General features: G+C 35.0%; 1 protein-coding gene across 5 annotated transcripts in view; it reads left to right on the top strand.

Annotated features, from left to right (window-relative positions):
• The window catches only part of FER (FER tyrosine kinase), a 468,630-nt gene that overhangs the window by 57,474 nt on the left and 389,363 nt on the right, over positions 1 to 21,793 (top strand). For all 5 annotated transcript variants that reach the window (XM_063085334.1, XM_063085333.1, XM_063085335.1 and 2 more), the window contains exons 3-4: positions 16,565 to 16,738; positions 21,505 to 21,604. In XM_063085334.1, coding sequence (XP_062941404.1) covers positions 16,565 to 16,738; positions 21,505 to 21,604 — 274 coding nt within the window. The remainder of the gene's footprint in view (positions 1 to 16,564; positions 16,739 to 21,504; positions 21,605 to 21,793) is intronic.

Raw genomic sequence — 21,793 nt, forward strand, 5'->3', positions numbered from 1 at the left:
GTTTGTTGTTGGAGTATAAAAATGCTCCTGATTTTTGGGTGTTGATTTTGTATCCTGCAACTTTACTGAATTTGTCTATCAGCTCTAAGAGCTTTTTGGTAGAGTCTTTAGGTTTTCTACATATAGGATCATGTCATCTGCAAACAGAGACAGTTTGATTTCATTTTTCCAATTTGGATGCCATTTATTTCTTTCTCTTGTCTGATTTCTCTGGCTAGTACTCCCAACACTGTGTTAAATAGGAGTGATGAGAGTGGTCATCCTTGTGTTGTTCCTGTTCTTAAAGGAAAGGCTTTCAGCTTTTCCCCCTTCAGGATGATATTGGTTGTGGGTTTGTCATATATGGGTTTTGTTGTGTTGAGATACTTTCCTCCTATACCTAACTTTCTGAGAGTCTGTATTATGAAGAGATGTTGAATTTTGTCAAATGCTTTTTCTGCATGTTGACATAATTATATGGGTTTTGTCCTTGATTTTGTTGATGTGGTGTATCACATTTATTGACCTGCATATGTTGAACCATCCTTGCATCTATGGGATAGATCCCGCTTGATCATGGTGTATAATTTTTTTGATGTGTTGCGTATTTGCTAATATTTTGTTGAGGATTTTTGCGTCTGTGTTCATCAAAGATATTGGCCTATAGTTTACTTTTTTTGTTGTACCTTTGCCTGGTTTTGTATCAGGGTGATGCTGGCATCAAAGAATGAGTCTGGGAGAATGGCCTCTAGTTCAATTTTTTGAAGAGAATTGGCCTTAATTCCTCTTTACAGGTTTGGTAGAATATGACAATAAAGCCATCTGGTCCTGGGATTTTCTTTGTGGGGAGACTGCTGATTACTGCTTCAATCTTGTTGCTTGTTATTGATCTGTTCAGGTTTTCCATGTCTTCTTGGTTCACTCTTGGTAGTATGTATGTATCCAGAAATGTATCCTTTTCCTCCAGGTTTTCTAATTTGTTGGCATGTAGTTGTTTATAATAGTCTTTAATGATTCTTTGCATTTCTGTGGTATTGGTTGTAATTTCTCCTTTTTTGTTTCTGATTTTTGGTATTTTGGTATTCTCTTTTCTTTTTTATGCTGGCCTAGCTAATGGTTTGTCTATTTTGTTTATCTTCCCAAAAAACCACCCTTTTGTTTCATTGACATTTTGTATCATTTTTTGGGTTTCCCTTTCATTTAGTTCTGCTCTGACCTTAATTATCTCTTTTAGTCTACTAATTTTTGTTTGGATTTTTCTTGTTTTTCTAGTTCTTTGAGGTATAGCATTAGGTTGTTCATTTGAAATGTTTCTATTCCTTTGATTTAAGTATTTATTGCAATAAACTTCCCTCTTTTGCAGTTTCCCACAAGTTGTGATATGATGTGTCTTTATTTTCATCAGTTTTGTGAAATGTTTTGATATCCTATTAAATTTCTTCTTGGACCCATATATTGTTCAGGAGCATGTTATTTAATTTCCATGTTTTGTGTAGTTTCGAGTTTCACTTGTGATATCTAGTTTTAATCCATTGTGGTCTGAAAAAATACTTGAAATGATTTCAGTTTTTTAAAATTTCTTGAGAGTTGATTTGTGACCTAACATGTGATCTGTCCTGGAGAATGTTCCATGTGCTAATGAGACAAATGTATATTCTGTAGTTGTTGGATGAAATGTTCTGTAGATATCTGCCAAGTCTAGTTGGTCTAAAGTGCAATTTAAATCCTGTGTTTGTTTGTTGATTTGTTGCCTAAATGATCTATCCAGTGTTGAGAGAGGCATGTTCAGGTCCCCAACTATTATCGTATTTGAGTCTATCTCTTTCTTTAGGCCTAATAGTGTTTGCTTTCTCTATCAGAGTTTTTTTATGTTTGGTGCATATAAATTTATGATTGGTATGTCTTCTTGCTGAATAGATCACTTTATCATTATCTAGTGGCCCTTTTTATCTTTTTTTATAGTTTTTGAGTGAAATAATAGCTACTTCTGCTCATTTTTGATTTTCATTCACGTGGCATATGTTTTCCTGTCTCTTCACTCTGTCTGAGTGTGCCTTTACAGGTGAGGCGAGTCTCTCGTAGACAGCATATAGTTGAGTCTAGCTTTGTAATTCGATCAGCCAATCTGTCTTTTTGAATGGGGAATTTAATCCACTTACATTTTGGTTTATTACTGAAAGGTATCAGCTTACTCCTTGCATTTTATTGGTTTTCATTTGGATTTTTATATATCTTTTTTTTCTTTCTTTCCCTTTTATTGTTTTTCTTTTGTGTTGGTTTTTGGAGGTGTTAAAATACTGTTTCTTTTTCTTTCTTGTTTAAATTTTTGTTCTACCAGTGGATTTTTTCTTTCTTATGTATTCACAGTAGTGATTATCTTTTTTTTTTGGATTCCAGATGTAGGACTTCCTTGAAGATTTCTTATAAGGCTGGTCATGTCATGGTGAACTCTTATAGTTTTTGTTTATCTAGGAAACACACTATTTCTTCTTCATTTCTGAAGGATAGCTTTGCTGAGTTTAGCATTATTGGCTGGCATTTTTTTTCTTTTATTATTTTGAATATATCATCTCATTCTCTTCTGGCCGGTAGAGTTTTTTTTGAAAAGTTTGCTGTGAGTCTGATGGCGACATGACACTTTTCTCTTGTTGTTTTTAGGATTCTGTCTTGAGTTTTGCCAGTGTGACTGTAATGTGTCTCAGAGAGGTCCTTTTTGGATTGATTCTGTATGGGGATCTTTGAGCCTCTTGAAGCTGAAGGTCCATATCTTTCCCTATACCTGAGAAGTTTTCCCCTATTCTTTCATTGAATAAGTTTTTAATGCCTTTTCCTTTGTCCTCCCCTTCAGGAACACCCATGATTTGGATATTTGTGCACTTAAGTTTGTCTGGTATCTCTCTTAGATTTCTTTCATTTAAAAAAATTCTTTTCTTTTTTTGTCCAAGATTTTTTTTTTCAAAGATAGTGTCTTCAAGATCAGAAATTCTTTCTTCCACTTGATCTAGCCTGCTGCTTAAGCTCTCAGTTGTGTTTTTTATTTTGTTGAATGACTCCTTCAGTTCCATAGGTTCTGCTATGTTCTTTCTTAAAGTATTAATCTCTTTCCTAATTTCTTCCTTCATATCCTGGATAGTTCTGCTTAGTTCATTGCGTCATCTAACTGTGTCTTCTTGTGTCTCATTGAGTTTCCTTAAGATTTTTACTCAGAATACCTTTTTAGTCATTTCAAGGGTTTTCTGCTCTATGGAGTCTGGTACTTGAGAGTTATTATATTCCTTCAGTGGACTCATATTTTCTTGTTTTTTCATATTTCTAGTATCTCTACATTGATGTCTGGTCATCTGGTTGAGCAGTTGCTTTTTCTATTACTCTCCTTCCTGGACTCTGCTGGTGACCCTCCTTGTGTCAGTGCAATCAAGCGATTGGTGATCTTCTTGCACAGTGGCAGTGGCTGCTGCAGCTGCTGCTGTGATAGCAAGCTACTCTTTTGGTGTTGTAGCTGTTGCAGTGACTTTTGAGGCTGTGTATGTGGTAGCAATGGCTCCAGCAGTGGCAGGATACTTGCGTGACTATGATAGCTGCCTGGTATTGCTGGTGGTGGCAGTGACTGCAGCAGTGCTGCCTGCTTTTCTGCAGTGTCTGCCATGACAGACCACACAGTTATGGGATTTGCAGCAGCAGCCTGTGCAGCTTTGGTGTCTGCAGTGGCAGTGGGGTTACCTTGTGGGGGCAACAGCAGTGCCAGCAGCTGCACATGGCTCCCTCATGTGTGTGAGGTGTCTGCAGTGGCAGCAGAGTTTCCTCATGGGGGCGGTAGTGGCACTGGTGGTTGCAACAACCTCTCTCATGTCTATGGTGTCCTCGGTTGAAGTGGGGTTATTTTGTGACAACAGCAGTGGTGCCAGTGGCTGAAATTGCCTCCCTTGTGTGTTCCTCTCTCTGCAACAGCAGAGGGGTTACCTCGTGGGGATGGCATTGGCGCTAGTGGCTGCATCACCTTCCCTTGTGTCTGTTGTGTACTTGGGCAGCAAGGTTACCACATGGTGGCAGTAGTGGCGCCAGCAGCTGCAATTCCCTCCCTCATGTCTGTGGTGTCCTTGGCAGCAGACGGATTAACTTGTGGGTGTGGCAGTTGCTCTGGCAGCTGCATCTGCCTGTCTCATGTATGTGGTGTCCTTGGTGACAGCTTTGATAGTTACTCTTAAAGTAGACTTTAGGTACAAGAGCCTTGGGTTCCTATACTTTTGTATCCTCCAAGTATCAGGTTGTGTTAGATCTAGTACATTGAAAGGTAGATTGGTGTTTGACTTTGAGCTCTCTATTTTTTAGTTATGGACAGATTATTTAATCTCTGATATCCAATTTCCACATTTATAAGATGAAGACATTTGCCTCATAGTTTTGATAAAAGGAGTAAATTTTAAAAAAGCCTGTAAGTGTGCGGGAGGTAGATAATATTAAAGAGGAGGAGCAGAGTATCATTTAGACAAGTCAGATTAGATTAAATGGGAGTGGGGATGGAAAGAAGCAGTGGAAATGATCAATTCCACTTCTTGGGTCCATGTTACACAGGATGTGATAGAAGAAAATGGTGTTTATTTGATATTGCTTCAAATAAAGGGGTTATCCTAAGTATATAGCCTGGTTCATACCTTATAGGAGCAAATGCAGAATTTTAATCCCCTCCCCCAGAAGTCTGTTTGAGGGGCTTTTAAAAAGTTTAGATGGGACAGTAGATGGAGGAATTGGTTGGATTCATGAAGGAAAGAGAGGGGTTTGTTTTTTAAAGAAATGTCAAACTGAAGGAGCCAATCAAAGAGAATTTGGAGATAACAGAACAGCTTCTCTAGGACATGGAAAGGCAATGAGATGTAGCAGGATGGAGAGCAGGAATGTTACACAAAAGCTAGAGAGAAGGAGGTAAGCTTTTCCCAGGATCCTAAATGTAATTTATTATTTTCTTTAAAATTTTCAAATAGGGCAGCCCTGTTTTAATAAAGATCCTCTAGAGCTGAATCGACAAAGGAATCTTCTCTGGACATGTGGTGTAAAACTCAAAGAGTTTATAAAGATGACACTAAGGAAGTAAGTAGCTAAATAGAGAAAGATCGCAAGGCGCTGGAAGTGGAATGGACTATGAAGGTCTTTCCTTTAACCCTTAGTTTTTAGTAGGAGAAAACTCATGAGGTTAGGTGATTTGCTTATGAAGGACAAAGGTGACTGTGGCCAGTTATCTTTCTGGTTACTGTTCCTGCTCAGAAGAACAAGAAAATTGGCCTTTAAATCCAAGAAGAAAAGAAGTGATCGAAGAACACTAGGTCTAGGAAGCTGGAAAAAAAATTATTGGGAAAGAAAAGGTTATGTAATTTCTTTTCTGGCCTGCTCTGTGTTTTTTTTTTGTTTTTGTTTTTCTTTTCTTTTTTTTTTTTCATGGCCACCCATTTAGATATTTAGTTTTTTTAATAGTAATAGTAATATCCTGGTAGTCATGTGGCTCTCTTACCTCTGAGATTGGGCAATGGCTGAAATAACACAGCTCAGCATGTTTGGTACCAGTCTTTAGACTCCAACTATTGAATCTGGTTATTTCTTTTTAAAAATATTTATTTAATTAATTATTTTTTCCCACATAATATTTTTATTATTATTTGGATTTATTTTGGTTATTATGTTAGTGTTTGATAATCTGAGAATTTGCAATACTTGAAATGACAGAGGTGTAGAAGTTTCAACCTTTCCATTGTTAGAAAGGCTTTAACTAAGTAGAGAAAGTGAGATTCTCCTGACACTGACTAAAGGGCATACTTAAATCAGATGATTTATCACCAACTGACTCACTAAGTAATCTCAGTCCTTTGGTTTTTTAAAAAGCTTCACGCGATAAGAACATGCATGCAGTTCTGGATACTGTGACATAAACTATGCAGGAAAGGAGACTAGTCTATTCCTGCTGTATTTACAGGGGAAAAAATTTAAATTCTGTAAGAAAAATGAAGATATCTGGGAACTCATAATAATAAGTTATAGATTGATGGGGTTTTATGTATGTAACCAGTTTTTGAAAGTCATTATATTATCATTATGAAACATTTGAATGTCCCAAGGCTATTTGACACAAATATGGTAACTTTTTTCTCCCATGCTTCTTGTCCCTGGGTTCATTGATCTTCTTGGATCTGTGGGGTTTTAATTTTTATCAAGTTTTGAAAAATTTCAGCCATTATTTCTTCAAATACTTTTCCTGTCTCTCCCTCTGTCTCCTTAGAAGTTTCCAATTACACATATGTTAGTTTTATTATTAAATTTTCCAATATAATTACTTAATTTTTTTTACAAAAAATTGTATATGTTTACAGTATACCACATGATGTTTTGTTTACATTGTGAAATGATCAAGCTAATTAATGTATTTGTCATGTTACATAGTTACCATTTTTTTGGGTGTGGTGAGAACACTTAAGATCTACCCTTAATAAATTTCAAGTATACGATATATTATTAACTGTAGTTACTGTGCTGTATATTAGAGCTCCAGAACTTCTTCATCCTGCACAGTTGAAACTTCATTCCCTTTGACCAACATCTCCCTATTTTTTCCACCCTCCAGCTCTTGGCAATCACCATTCTACTCACCTACGAGTTGGACATTTTTAGATTTCACATATAAAGTGAGATCATGCAGTATTTGTTTTTCTGTGCTTGGCTTTTTCACTTAGTATAATGTCATCTAGATTCATCCATGTTGTATACAATGGCAGGATTTCCTTTTTATGGCTGAATAATATTCTATTGTGCATATATACATACATATACATATATTCCCTTATCCATTCATCTATTGACAGACACTTAGATTGTTTCTATATCTTGGCTACTGTAAATAATGCTCTAATGAACATGAGTTTGCAGATATCTCTTCGACACACTGATTTTATTTCCTTTAGATATATACCTAGAAGAGGGATTAATTGCTAGATCATATGGCAATTCCATTTTTAATTTTTGAAGAGCCTCCATACTGTTTTCCTTAATGTCTGTCCTAATTTACATTCCCACTAACAATGTACAAGGGTTCCCTTTTCTCCACATTTTTGCCAATACTTGTTATCTTTTGTCTTTTTTGGTAATAGCCATCCTAACAGGTGAGAGGCAATATTTCATTGTGGTTTTGATTTGCATTTACTCGATGATTAGTGATGTTGAGCACCTTTTCATGTATCTATTGACCATTTGTGTGTCTTCAGTGGAAAAATGTTCTGCTCCTGGTCCTTTGTACATTTTTAAATTAAGCTATTTTTCTTTTCTTTTCTTTTTTCTTCTTTTTTTTCCTGTTGAGTTATATTAGTTCCTTATGTATTTTGGATATTAACCCTTTATTGGGTGTACAATTTGCAAATATTTTCTCCTGTTGTATAGGTTGCCTTTTTATTTTGCTGATTGTTTCCTTTTCTGTGCATAAGTTTTTTTTTTTAATGTAGTCTCACTTGTTTATTGTTGCTTTTGTTGCCTGTGCTTTTGATGTCATATCCAAAAGATCTTTGCAAGTCCAGTGTCAAGTAGCTTTTACCCTGTGTTTTCTTCAAGGAGTTTTATAGATATACGTCTTACACTTAAGTCTTTAATCCATTTTCAGTTAATTTTTGTGTATGGTGTAAAGTAAGGGTCCTGTTTCATTCTCTTTCATGTGTATATCCAGTTTTCCCCAACAGTTTATTGAAGAGACTATCCTGTTCCCCTTGTATATTCAAGGTACTCTTGTCAAAGATCACTTGACAGTATATGCTTGGTTTTACTTCTGGGCTTTCAGTTTTGTTCTGTTGGTTTATGTGTCTCTTTTTATGATAGTACAGTACTGTTTTGATTACTATAGCTTTGTAATATAGTTTGAAGTAAGGAAGTGTGATGCCTTCAGCTTTGTTCTTTCTCACAATTGCTTTTGCTGTTCAGGGTGTTTTATGTCTTCATACGAATTTTAGGATTTTTCTAATTTTTGTGAAAAAATATCTCTGGGATTTTGATAGGGATTGTGTTTAATCTGTAGATTGCTTTGGATATATGGACATTTTAATGAAACTTCTTTTAGTCCATGAACATGATATCTTTCCATTTATTTGTGTTTTCTTTAATTTCTTTCATCTATATTAGATTTCAGCATACAGATCTTTCACCTCTTTGGTTAAATTTATTTTGAAGTATTTTATTATTTTTGATGCTATTTTAAATGGGATTCTTTTCTTTGTTTTATTTTTTTTTGATAGTTTGTTACTAGTGTATAGAAACACTACTGATTTTTATATGTTGATTTTTGTACCCTGCAACTTTACCAAATTTATTAGTTCTAACAGTTTTTAAATGGAGTCTTTAGAATTTTCTATATATAAGGTCCTGTATACTGCAAACAGTTTTACTTTTTTCTTTCTGATATGGGTGTCTTTTATTTCCTAGCTAAGTGTTCTGGCTAGGACTTCCAATAATGTATTGATTTGAAGTGGCAAGAGTGGGCATCTTTGTCTATGATCTTAGAGGAAAAGCTTTTAGTTTTTCACCATTGAGTGTGATGTTAGCCGTGGGCTTGTCATATATGGCCTTTATTATGTTGAGATATGTTTCTTCTATACCTGATTTGTTGAGAGTTTTATCATGAAAGGATGTTGAGTCTTGTTAAATATTCTTTCTGCATCTATTGAGAAAATCATATACATTTATCCCTCATTCTGTTAATGGGTTTGTCACATTTATTGATTTGTATATGTTGAATCATTCTTGTGTCCCAGGGATAAACCTCACTTGGTCATGGTGTATGATCCTTTTAATGTGCTGTTGAATTTGGTTTGCTAGTGGTTTGTTGAGGATTTTTGCATCTATGTTCATCAGGGATATTAGTCTGTAATTTTCTTTTCTTGTAGTGTACTTGTCTGGCTTTGGTATCAGGGTAATACTGGCTTTGTAGAATGAATTTGGAAACATTCTCTCCTCTTCAGTTTTTTGGAAGATTTTGAGAAGGATTCACCTTAGTTCTTTTATAAACCTTGTAGATTTCACTAGTGATGCCATCAGGTCCTGGGGCTTTTTTTCTTGAGAAGTGTTTGATTACTGATTCAATCTCCCTATTCATTATTATTTTTTTTCAGAATTGCTATTTATTTATGATTCACTCTTGGTAGGTTTTACCTGTCTTATCCTACATATGCAATACTCTAGCTGCCTTGTTCTTCCCAGAATCTCAGCTTTCTTTTCAACTCAGGGATTCTACTTGGTTCTGCTTTGGTTTCTCAATGTCATGGTGGTCTTAGGAACTTTTCTTTTCATCCTTGGTTCTTATAAGCAATGTAGGTAGCACCAAAGTTTTCTTTCATAAAAACTTGAAATTATTCAATAGCAAGATATTTGAGCCTTGTACTTGATTAGAGGTATTTTATTCAAAATTGGCTCATGACAATCATGTGTTCTATGGTTATTTGTCCCTTTGAATTTCCTATCCATAAGAGTTAAGATTAAGTCAGGAAAACAGAACTTACATCATGTAGTTCAACAGACAGGATTTAATTTAGGGAAAATGTTCAAAAGTTTTAGAAGAGCTACAAGGAAACAGAGAAGAATGAAAAAGAGCAGGAGAGAGAGTTAGTGCATGCCAGAGCCTTCTTCCAACCTTTCTACCCTGAGTAGAGCCACTTAGCAAGGGAGAGCACGGGTAAAGGGCTAGGAATCTATGTCTCAACAATCAGATGATTTGTATACTATTTCTTGCTGTGTCAATTTTGGTAATTTATATTCCTCTTTAAAAGAAGAGAAATAATAGAATCCCTTTCATTTATTTTTCATAATTTTCTGTCAAAGTTCTTGTAATTTATTATTAGTCTGTGGTTATTTCTCATTTCTTAGGCCTAACTTTAGATACTTTCTTTTTTTCCTCCTATAATCAAGCTCTGCTTTTTAATGTTTTCTTATTTAAAAAAAATTTTATTTATTATTATTATTATTATTTTTACATTCTAAGATATTGTTGCAGAGCAGTTGAGGAGAGGGGGAGAGGAGAAGGGAGAGGGAGATAGGATGGGAGGAGGAGGAAGAAGGGAGGGTGTTTTGAGGCCCATGTCACCCACTTCATTCTGACAGGGGAGGCCAGGGAGCTTCGAGTAGTGGCTCAGTTGTGGCTGGGCTGGATGCGGATGAAGGGGGCACCATGGCTGAGGGGCCCTTGGCCCCCCAACACCCCGGCTCAAGAATCTGGGGTGTTTCTGGTGGCAACTTGGTTGTCATCGCTGGGCTGGGTGTGGAGGTTGGGGCGGAGTGGCTGAGCCCCTTGGCCCCACAGGGCCCTGGCTCGGGAGCCTGAGGCATTTCGGATGGCAGCCCAGTGGTCATAGCTGGGCTGGTTGTGGAAGTCGGGGGGCATGGCTGAGGCCCTTGGCCCCTCACCTCCCTGGCTCTGGAACCTCAGGTGCTTCTGGCGGTGGTTCAGTGGTTGTTGCTGGGCTTGATGTGGATGTTGGGGAGGTGTGACTGAGGCCATTGGCTTCCCCACTGCTCTGGCTTGGGAGGCCAGGGCACTTCTGGCGGTGGCCAGGTTGGTCATTGCTGGGCTAGTTGCAGATGTCAAGGTGTGTGACTGAGGCCCAGTCCCTCCCCCGTCCCTGGCTTGGGAGCGCAGGGGTCTTCCAGTCCTTCTAGGTTTTATAGGTGTTCTTTGGTGGTGTTAGACCTTTATTGGTTAATATCAAAACTCTCCGATCTGTGGATATTTTGTTTTTTCATTCAGTTCTGTGTTGGATTATTTGCTGTTCCCACGAATTGAACTCTGCACTGGAACTAATTTGTTGTCTTTGCTTACTTCCAAAATGGGGGAACTTCCTACGGGGACCAACATTTGAGTTCTGTGGTTGAGCTAAATTACTGCTTTGCTGCTGATTCTGTGGGGAAGACTTTTTGTGCAGCTCAGGTTTGAATTGTTGACCTTGTAATCACTTCTATGTCTTATGAGGTCCAGTACAGCTGGGTTGTGAGTAAACTGATCTGGGCCTCAGTCTTTTGAGTAGACTGCACCCCTGCAGTTCTATATTCCTGACCAGTCTTCACTGAGTGGGCTTGTGCTGATTGGAAGGCAGATCAGCTATCTATGCTGTATCCCATTGTTCCTCCATGGGGCTGATCTCCCCTACTTCCTGTACTCCAAACACTTCCCATGGGGTGGATCATGCACCGACCCCTTGTGGTGACTCACTGGCCTCTGAGTGACTCCTTTTTTCAGTTGTCTGTGACCTTTTGCTCCTATGTGGGCACACGGAAACTCTGTTAGTGGTGTTGCTTGCCTGGGGGCCATCAAGACCCTCTTCTCCCCTGCTTCCTCCAAGCAACTTTGTACAAAGGGCACAGCTGCGGCTTTTGCCAGCTCTTGCTCCATGTACTCACCAGCTCCAGACTTGAAGCAGCTGGGTCTTCAGATTGTCAGAGCGGTCCTTTCTTTCTCTCATCATGGCTTCTTCTGCCTTCATGAACTCCATAGGTCTCTCCTTCTCTTATCCTGAGCTCTAGCAGCCCCAGCTTGGCTGTTGTTGCTTTTTAATAGTTGTAAATTCATTGATTGTGGGAGAGAGTGACAATGGGGAACTTCTATTCTGTCATCTTGACCAGAGGTCTCTACTGTTTTCAACATTATTTTTTTCTTTTTTAATTTTTGTCTTATTTATATCTTCTATTTTTTCTTTTCAGTTTTCCCTTATACTTTCCTTATATTCTTCTTCTAAAATGATTTTAATACTTTTATATTTTCTTACTTAGAAATTGCAAATCTTTCTTAAACAGACTGAGCTGTTATAACTTAGATTTTGATAGTCCGTATTTTGCTTACTGTTATTTTTTAGGTTCAGTTAGTTGAAAAACTTCAGTTTTTGGCTTATGCATTATTTAGGAATGATTCAATTTTTAAAGAGGTTTTTAAAAATTCTGTTAAATGATTTTCTTCCTTTAATTGCAAGAGGCTATCTAGAGAATGTAGTATGCACTATTTCTATTTTTGAGGAAATATGTAACTTTTTTTGTAACTCAGTATTTTCTGATTATTAAAAATAGTCCACAGATTTTTAAAAAATAGGTATCTATACCCTATAGGTAATAAACTTTATATATAATAAAAGACCAAACATATTTATTAGTATCTGTTTTAGTCCGTTTTGTGTTGCTGTAACAGAAATACTTGAGACTGGGTAATTTATAAGGAAAAGAGGTTTATTTGGCTTACGGTTCTGGGACAGCTGCATCTGGCATGGGCCTCAGGCAGCTGGCAGGTACAAGCAGATCACATGGCGAGAGGAATCAAGAGGGAGAGAGAGGGGTGGTGCCAGGGTCCTTTAAAACAATCAGGTCTCACGGGAACTAGTAGAGCGAGAACTCACTCACTACCACTCCTCCCCCAGGGATAGCATTAGTCCGTTCATGAGGGATCCGCCCCCGTGACTCAATCAGTTTCCAACACTGCCACATTGGAGATCAAATTTCCACATGAGTTTTGGAGGGGACAACACATCCAGACTCCATCAGTATCAAACATAATTATTTATTATTATTTATTCAGATACTCTATAGTATTTATTTTTTAGTTTATCTGTCACAGACAGAGATGGAAGTATTTAATTCTTCTACCTCTTTTAATTTCTCATTGCATTTTCTATTATTTTTGCTTTGTGTGTTTTGGTGCACTGTTTTCTGCAACATATAGATTTATATTATAATGTGCTCTTCTTTGTTTTATATTTTATGCCTAGAATTCAACTTTATATCATTCAACTATAGTAACTACTGGGTCTTGTTCACATTTTTCTGTGTGTTTTTACTTTTGTTGTTGTTGTTATATGTTATTTTACTTCTATTTCATACACATTGCATATAGTGAAGTTTTGTTCTCTCTTTGATTTGATGTTTTTCTTTTCATAAGTGTTTATCTCATTTTCATATAATGTTTAACATATATTTATATGATTTTTATTTTATAATTTATTTTCAATTGTTATTCATTTTTTGTTCCTTTTTCTTTTTTTTTTTTTTAGTGGACAGTGTTACCTTTCCTTAAAAGTCACTTTTGATAATTCAGAAGTTATATATAGTCTGCTTTTGTTAAACACTCACTTGTATAACCTTTGACACTTAGGAATTATAAACCTCAATCTATATCGTTTGATTTACAAACTTTAGAACTATAGCTGTTTTCTGACTCTTCTGTTTGAAAGGTTAGGAAATGAACATACTTAAACTTCTTCCCATCAATCTCTCATTCCTTATTTTTGTTAATATCCTCTGGGATTTATGTCATCTATTATAGTTAAATTTTTATTACTTTTACATTTTGTATCTCTTTTTTCAGTAGTTATTAGTATATATATTCTGTTTTGTAAATTTTACCACAGTGTTTCTTTTTTGAATTGTATTAATTTTTTGTCTGTGAAATTTTTCTAAAATGAAACTTCAAGTATTTTTACTTTTTCGTATTTCTTAACCTATTTGTAACTTTCAGCACCATTGACTGTTATTACTGGTAAAATCCCATTACAAGGAACATTATTAGCAAACAGGCTACTATACAATAGAGCATTTGGAATATCTGCAGATGGCCTGCAATGTTTTGTTTATTAGGTTACAAAGAATTATCCTTTACAAACTATCCTAAACAACACACAATTTTTCTTTGTCCTGGTCATTGCTATGCTATAATCAAAGAGCTATATCTGCAAAGTGCTATATGAGTTTTATTGCAAATGTTGAAGTACATTTTTACTTTTGTTCATTTCTTTACTAAGCATCTGTTAACATTTTACTTTCCTCTCTTTTAACAAATATTCCAGCCACCCATAAATTCAAGCAATATACCACCCAAACATTTTCTTGCTACTCCTGGCTCTTCCTTTTGAATTGGTGTTTCATTCTCATTACATGCTGCTCTAATCCTTCTATTGTTTTATCAGTTGAAGATAGACCTGTTTATTTTTTCTTCCCCATTGTAATACTAATTCTAGCTCAAAAAAAAAAAAAAGATTTTAAAAACCCGTTTTTATGGCATATATTCAATTAATAGTTTTATTCTACATTATTCCTTCCTTTCTTCCCCTCCTCCGTCCCTCCTTTCCTCCTGCCCTCCCTCCCTCCCTCTTTCTCTCCTTCCTTTCCTTCCTTCCTTCCTTCCTCTTGGCATGTAAAGAAAAGGGAAAAACTTCTAGAAAGAGATTGGAGCTTGATATGCTCAGGAAATGCTCCTTGAATTTATTTAGCTACATGGAGAATAGCAAAACACAAAGCTGGAAGGATTGACAGAGGACAGATAATGGGAAACATTATAGGTCTTAGAAAGGAGTTTGGATTTTTCTTTAAATGCAAAGGAAAGCCAATATGGAGTTTTAAGCAAGACAATAATATTAATTTCTTTTGCTACTTTAGGGGGAATGGATTGGAAAGAAGCATAAAAATACACAGTTTGAAAAGTTTTGTAACAGTCTAAGCCAGAGATAATTATAACCTCCAAAAGGAGTGGCAGTGGAGATGGAGAGAAGTGGGTAGATTTGTGGTTGACTTCGGAAATAAAATCTGAAAGACTTGCTGATGTATTGTTCATGGGGAAGGGTGGCCTAAGCTTCAAAGGAGCAGGGACTTTTGTAAGACAAGAGGGAATGTTTATTTGTAGCAGTTGGGTGTTGGGGTGGGATAGAGCTAGGTTTTTGTTAAAACTAGAAGATAAATGGAAAGTTCTAAGAGGTATAAGGACTTCTCTAATCATAGAGCAAAAGTTCTTGAGGGTACAAGATTCTATAGATAGTGGCTTGGGTCAGATTAGGAAATATTGAGGGCAATATGGGATTGGCAGTCAGAGTGATAATATATGCTTTGGGATCTTGGACTTCCTGCAGTGACTACAGTGAACAGGGTTATTAGGCATGATGGGATGTGTCTCTCTGGGAGAGGAGAGCAATCTGACCTAATCATGTGGTCTTTAATGTTGGCTTTCAAGAAGGTTTCTCCCCTAGGCTGCAAGGACTCTGCCATAGAATCACAAAAATTTATTGCTACAAAGCACATAGAGAATATTTATGTTTTGAATATAGGGCAAGAACACTGACTTCTCTCACTTTTTTTGTAGCCTTAACATTCTGTACATGCCATAGAATGTTTTTCCAATATTATATTTTTTAGAGTGAAAAATATTAGATGAAAAAGGCAAAACCTGTATGAGTTATCATGGCTATTTAGTTTATGTTTTTAATACATGTTTTTGTAGTTTTTTATTGTTTGCCTCTGTTAAATTTTAGATTTTAAAGGAAGGGCTACATCAGTTTTAAATTGTTCTGTAATGTCAGGAGCATGTTAGTGCTTACATGTCGTGTTCCATGTTCATCATAACATTTCACAACTAACAGTGACCCTTTCTTCCTAGACAAATGTCCTCAGAGGTTATTATTATAATTTTTTTAAAAAACATATGTTGCAGTATATTGAAAACAGGATCACCAATTTAGACCCTGGCTAGTGCAGAGTGTGACTGTGCTTCCTTTAGGCTAAAATTTTGATTTAGATGCTTATAAAATAAAAGTTTGATTTAGAAGTACATTGGAATATTAACAGGAAGGTAATAATTCTGTTCATTCACAGATCAAAAGTAATGGAGTAGGAAATTATTCTTATAAATTCTGAAACCATACCTTGTCCTTTTTAAAAAAAAAAAAATTTAACATGGACCCTCCCTGACCATGATAGGTCTCAAGTAATTATTTATGAATATAATTCTGAAGACCTATAGTGAAGAGCATTCCTTTTACTTTTTCGGTATACACAAGGAAGTCTAACTAATAACAAATGATGTGTTCCAGAAGTTTCCATATTCCCACTTGTCCCCAGCCCACCATTATGTGTCTCTGCCATTGAGGCAATGTGTTGTTATGCTGGAAAAACTACTGAGGACTGATGGTATATATTAAGCAAAGAGGAGGGCTATAAATAGAAACCCAGAGAATACCAGTATTAAAGACACAGACAGCAAAAGAAGGGCAAATATCAAAGATTAAGAAGGAAATTTTAGAAAGGGATGAAAACAAGCTGGGAATGTTCAAAGATAAGATGGGAAGGCATGCAAGCCAAAAAAGAAGACAGTTTCAGGAAGAAGTGAGTTAGCCAGATCAGATGCCACAGAGAGCATCTTCAGATGAAGATGGGAAAATATCTATTGCATTTGACCATTAAGAATTGTTGACCTTACCGGCGCATTATGAATGGTGTGAGTAGAGCAATACTTCAGTGTGTTGGAAAATAAATGAGAAGTGATAAAATGAAGACTGCAAGTGTGGACTATCAAAGACTCCTGTAATCCTTTTTCTAGTATTTTGCGTAGTCTCTGATTATTTCATTTTGAAGCATTTGTAGTTGAAGTTGAAGATGTTAAATAAAAATCATTTATAGCTCATTGCACAATTGCCAGAAACCTGCTATTTTTATATAAATGTAAAAATTTATGTAGCTCTAAATACATAAAGTTTTTGAACACTTAAAGCACAGCTAAATGAAAACTGCTAATACAAATGCTAATTTTCTTTATTTTTCTTTTTTCAAGTCTTGGCTGCTTATGATTCAGCAGACAGAACAACTTAGTAGGATAATGAAGACACATGCAGAGGACCTAAACTCTGGACCCTTGCACAGGCTCACCATGATGATCAAGGACAAGCAGCAGGTGAAGAAGAGTTATATAGGCGTTCATCAGCAGATAGAGGCAGAGATGATCAAGGTTCGTCTTTCCATATTGGAATTCTTTAATTTGTTTTTTAAACTCACTGAAATATTTTATCTTGTTTGACTTTAAAAATTGTTTATTCATCATTTTCTGACAAGAAATAGATTTGATGTCTCTAAGTAATATTTTATTGAATATAAAACATTGATTATAAGATAGATTGTTATTTTATGTACTCCTAAGAAAGAAGAAAAATGCTGCCAATTAAACTATGACATGATGCTTTCTTATCTCTTAGAATTTTTATTTTTTATTTCCTGAAATAGCTCTTACAGCCTTCTTAAAAAAATAAATTGTGTCATGTAACACTATTCATAAATAAAAAAAGGAAATGTAGGCAAAATAACTTAGTTAAGGTATTCCTAAATTTTCTTCACATTCGGAGTCTGTCTCTTCTGGATACCTTTTTAAAACTGTTTTATTATGGAAATTTTTAAGTGTATGGAAGAAGAAAAAATAGTAAAATGAACTCTCGTCTATCCATCACCCACGTAGTCACTTTTTTTTTTTTTCTTATAGTTCCACCTACTTTTTCTTCTATACTGGATTATTTTAAAGAAAATCTCAGATATCTTTTTATCCATAAATATTTTAGTATGTATTGCTAAAATAAGGATTCTTTTAAAAAATATAACTACATCTTGTCATTAATCCACCTAAATAACAATAATTACTTAATGTTATTAGACATCCTATCCTGTTTTCAAATGATTGTTTAAATGTTTTTTACAGTTGGTTTGTTTGAATCAGGATCCAGACATGGACAATATATACCATTTGAATAATTCTCTTTTAATCTGTAGGTTCCCCTTCCTGCCCCCTTTTAAAATATGCAATTTATTTTGGAAGAAACTGAATTACTGAATTATTCAATTCTATAGAATTGAATTTCTTCCTTTTGGAATTTTGCTGTTAGCATCTTATGATGTGATCTCATATATTCCTTTAGCCTTTATTTTTCCGGCAAACTGCAAGTTAGATCTAGAGGCTTGATAATACTCTGGCTGTTTATTTTGGGCAAGAATACGTCATAGTGGTGGTTTAGAATTCCTGGTGTTTCATATCAGGAAGCATGTAATATCTACTTGTTTATCTTTTTGTGATGTTAAACTTGGCTAATAGGTTCCAGTGTTTTCAACCTGATCAATCTATTAAAAAAGTTTCCCATCAGTGTAAGAAACTATTGATTAATGTTCATTGCTTAGACCCATTATTTTATTGGTATTTATACAATGGCAGTGTTTCACTTCTTTCATTTTCTAGTGCATTCACTATCTGGAATTTTTTGAAAACGTAGACTTTTTCCTATATCAACTATTTGGTTACTCTAAGGTATAGTTCATATAGGAAACATCAGATAAATGCTTGCTTTTACCAATTAATTCGAATAATGAATTGGTTCTTTAGCAACTTCAAAAGTTAACCAATGAGCTTTTTCATGAAAGGAGAATGATTTGAACTCATTTATATTTATATCATTTTTTTTTTACACAAAGGTGGTTTATTATAGGCTCCACAGTTCAGTCATATTTGAATTGACTTTGTCATTGACTAGCACACGACTCACACAGACTTCTTAACAGATTTTCTAGAATCATATTTCTTTTTTTTAATTTAAGGAAATTTGTTTATTTTTTAATTGAAATGTATTGATTGTACATACTTATGGAGTACAGAGATATTCGAATACATGTATACAATGTGTGATGATCAAATCAGTGTATTAGAAAATTCATCAACACACAAATTTATCCTTTCTTTGTGATAAGAACATTTGAGCTCTTCTTGCCTAGCCATTTGAGAACATACAGTAAATTACTGTTAATTATAGATGCTTAGCACTACTGTATACCATTAGAACTTATTTTTCCTATCTAGCTGTAATTTTGTGTCTGTTAATCAACCTCTCACTATCCCCTTCTCCCCTTCTGTTCTCAGCCTCTAGGAACCACAGTTCTACTCTCTACTTCTATAAATTCAACTTATTTTTAATTTTTTTAGCTCTCACATATGAGTAAAAACATGCGGTATTTATCTTTCTTTGCCTGACTTATTTCACTTAACATAATGTCTTCTAGGCTCATCCATGTTGCTGCAAATAATAGGATTTCATTCTTTTACATGGCTGCATATTATTCCATTGTGTGTATATACCACATTTTCTTTATCCATTCATCTGTTGACAGATATCTAGGTTGATTCAATATCTTGGCTATTGTGGATAGAGCTTCAGTAAACATGGGGGTGCAGATATCTCTTTGGTGTGCTAATTTTCTTTTCTTTGGATCAATACCCTGCAGTAGGATTGCTGGATCATATTTTAGTTCTACTTTTAGTTTTTTGAGGAATCTCCATACAGGTTTCTATAATGGCTGTACAAATTTACATTCCCACCAACAGTGTATAAGAGTTTCCCTTTCTCTGCATCCTTACTAGCATCTGTTATTTTTTATCTAGTTCTAATTGAGGTGAGGTGATATCTCATTGTGGTTTTGATTTGCATTTCACTGATGATTAGAGATATCAAGCATTTTTTCATGTAACTGTTGGCCATTTGTATGTATTCTTTTGAAAAATATCATTTGCCCATTTTTTAATAAGATTTTTTTTTGCTCTTGAGTTTAAGTTCCTTGTATATTCGGGATATTAGTCCTTTGTCAGATGAATAGTTTGCAAATATTTTCTCCCATTCTGGTGGTTGCCTCTTCACTCTGTTGTTTCTTTTCCTGTGCAGAAGCTTTTAGTTTGATGTAATTCCACTTTTCTATTATTGCTTTGTTTTCTTCTAGGACTTTTATAGTTTCAGGTCTTACATTTAAGTCTTTTATCCATTTTGAGTTGATTTTGGTATGTGGTAACTGATAGGAGTCTAGTTTCTTTCTTTGGCATATGGTTATCCAGTTGTCCCATTTATTGAAGAGGCTGTCCTTTCCCCAATGTATGTTCTTGGCACCTTTGTCAAAGACCAGTTGGCTGTAAATATGTGGATTTATTTCTATGTTCTGTATTCTGTTCCATTGATCCAATGCCTGTTTTTATGCTAGTAGCATACTGTTTTGATTACTATAGCTTTGTAGTATATTCTGGAGTCAGGTAGTGTAATGCCTCTAGCTTTGTGCTTTTTGCTCAGGATTGCTTTGGCTATTCAGGGTCTTTTGTGGTTTCATATGAATTTTAGGATTGCTTTTTCTATTTCTGTGAGGAATGTCATTGGTATTTTGATAGGGATTGCACTGAATCTATAGAATGCTTTGGGAAGTATGGTCCTTTTGACAAAATTCTTCCAATCCATAAGCATGTAATGTCTTTCCACTTCTTTGTGTCCTCGTTAATTTTTTTCATTGTAAAGTTGTCATGTTTTGTAATTTTCATTGTAGAGATTTTTTACCTCCTTGGTTAAATTTATTCCTAGATATTTTATTTTTTCAGTTGCTATTGTAAATAGGCTTACTTTCTTGATTTCTTTTTCTGCTTATTCATTGTTGGTGTATATAAACACTACTGATTTTTGCATATTGATTTTACATCCTGAAACTTTACTGAGTTTGTTTATCAGCTCTAAGAATTTTTTGGTTGTGACTTTAGGTTTTTCTCTATGTAAGATCATGTCATCCACAAACAGGGACAATTCGACTTCATCTTTTCCAAGTTGGATGCCCTTTCTTTCTTTCTCTTGTCTAATTGCTCTGACTAGAACTTCCAATGTTTTGTTAAAGAAGAGTGATGAGAGTGGGCATCCTTGTCTTGCTCCTATTCTTAGACGAAAAGCTTTCACCTTTTCCCTGCGTGGGGAAAACGTGGTATATCACGTTTATTGATTTGCATATGTCGAACCATACTTGCATCGCTGTGATAAATTCCACCTGATTATGGTGGATCTTTTTGATGTGATATGGAGTTTGGTTTGCTAGTATTTGGTTGAGAATTTTTGCATCTATGTTCATCAGAAATTCTTGCTTATAGTTTTCTCATTTATATTTATATCATTGTTGTTGCTATTTTTGTTTATTCACACAATGTCGTTCTTTGTGCCATCAAAAACATTGATAATACAAAATTTCTTTTTGGGGGCTCTGGCATTTTCTTCTATGTTGCTGATTCCTCTTTTGCAAGTTGTTGATGCTGTTGCTTTCTTAGTCTTCTCAGAAGGTATATTTGCAGATTTGCAGATGACATCGGGGACTCATATTTTCTCCTCACATCATATTTAAATGGCTTTGTGACTTCAGAGTTAAGGAGTTGCAATTGTTTAGTTATTCCATAGAAATAATAACCAAATTCATGTGTGCATGCAGTGACCACTGTCATGACTGTTACCTGTCTGACAGTGATTGTTCCTATATATATGAAATGCATCCTCTTTTCAGAGATATTAAAATGTTAAAAAAAAAATGCATATTAGAACTGGTGAAATATAATTCAAAATTACTTTATATAATTAAAATAAATATTTTAATCCATTTTTTAAATTACAGAAAATATTTCTGTACATAGCAAATTAATTAGTTGGTGTTTAAATTTTAGATGAGGACAGCATTATCCTTGATTTGTTATTTTTAAGAAGTTAGTATCTGTGTTTATATACATTGAGTTTCATTGATTTTTAAACTAGTTTTTAGTTTATTGTCTATAATTTACATTAAAGAGCAACTCTGACCTATAACCAGTAAAATACACCTCAGTTAATGCTTTGGAATTTAACTTCTTAACCAATTTAAATTTAAACATTTAAAAAAGTTTGCATTTTCTTTCTTTGACAGGTTACAAAGACAGAATTGGAGAAATTAAAATCCAGCTATAGGCAATTAATAAAAGAAATGAATTATGCCAGAGAAAAATATAAAGAAGCTTTAGCTAAAGGTATGGCAAAATTATGAAAAATGTTTACTTTAGAGATTTTTGTTCTTACCATTTGAAAGTTATCTTTATAAGCAGTGGAATGACTCTGTTTAAAGCAGTTCACTATATAAAAACATCAGAATAAACCAAAAGAGACTAATTGTCCAACTGTGTAGTCTTACTAATTTTTTGTTGTTTTAAATGATTCAA

This window comes from Cynocephalus volans, chromosome 2 (assembly GCF_027409185.1).
Source record: "Cynocephalus volans isolate mCynVol1 chromosome 2, mCynVol1.pri, whole genome shotgun sequence".
NCBI classification, from domain to species: domain Eukaryota; kingdom Metazoa; phylum Chordata; class Mammalia; order Dermoptera; family Cynocephalidae; genus Cynocephalus; species Cynocephalus volans.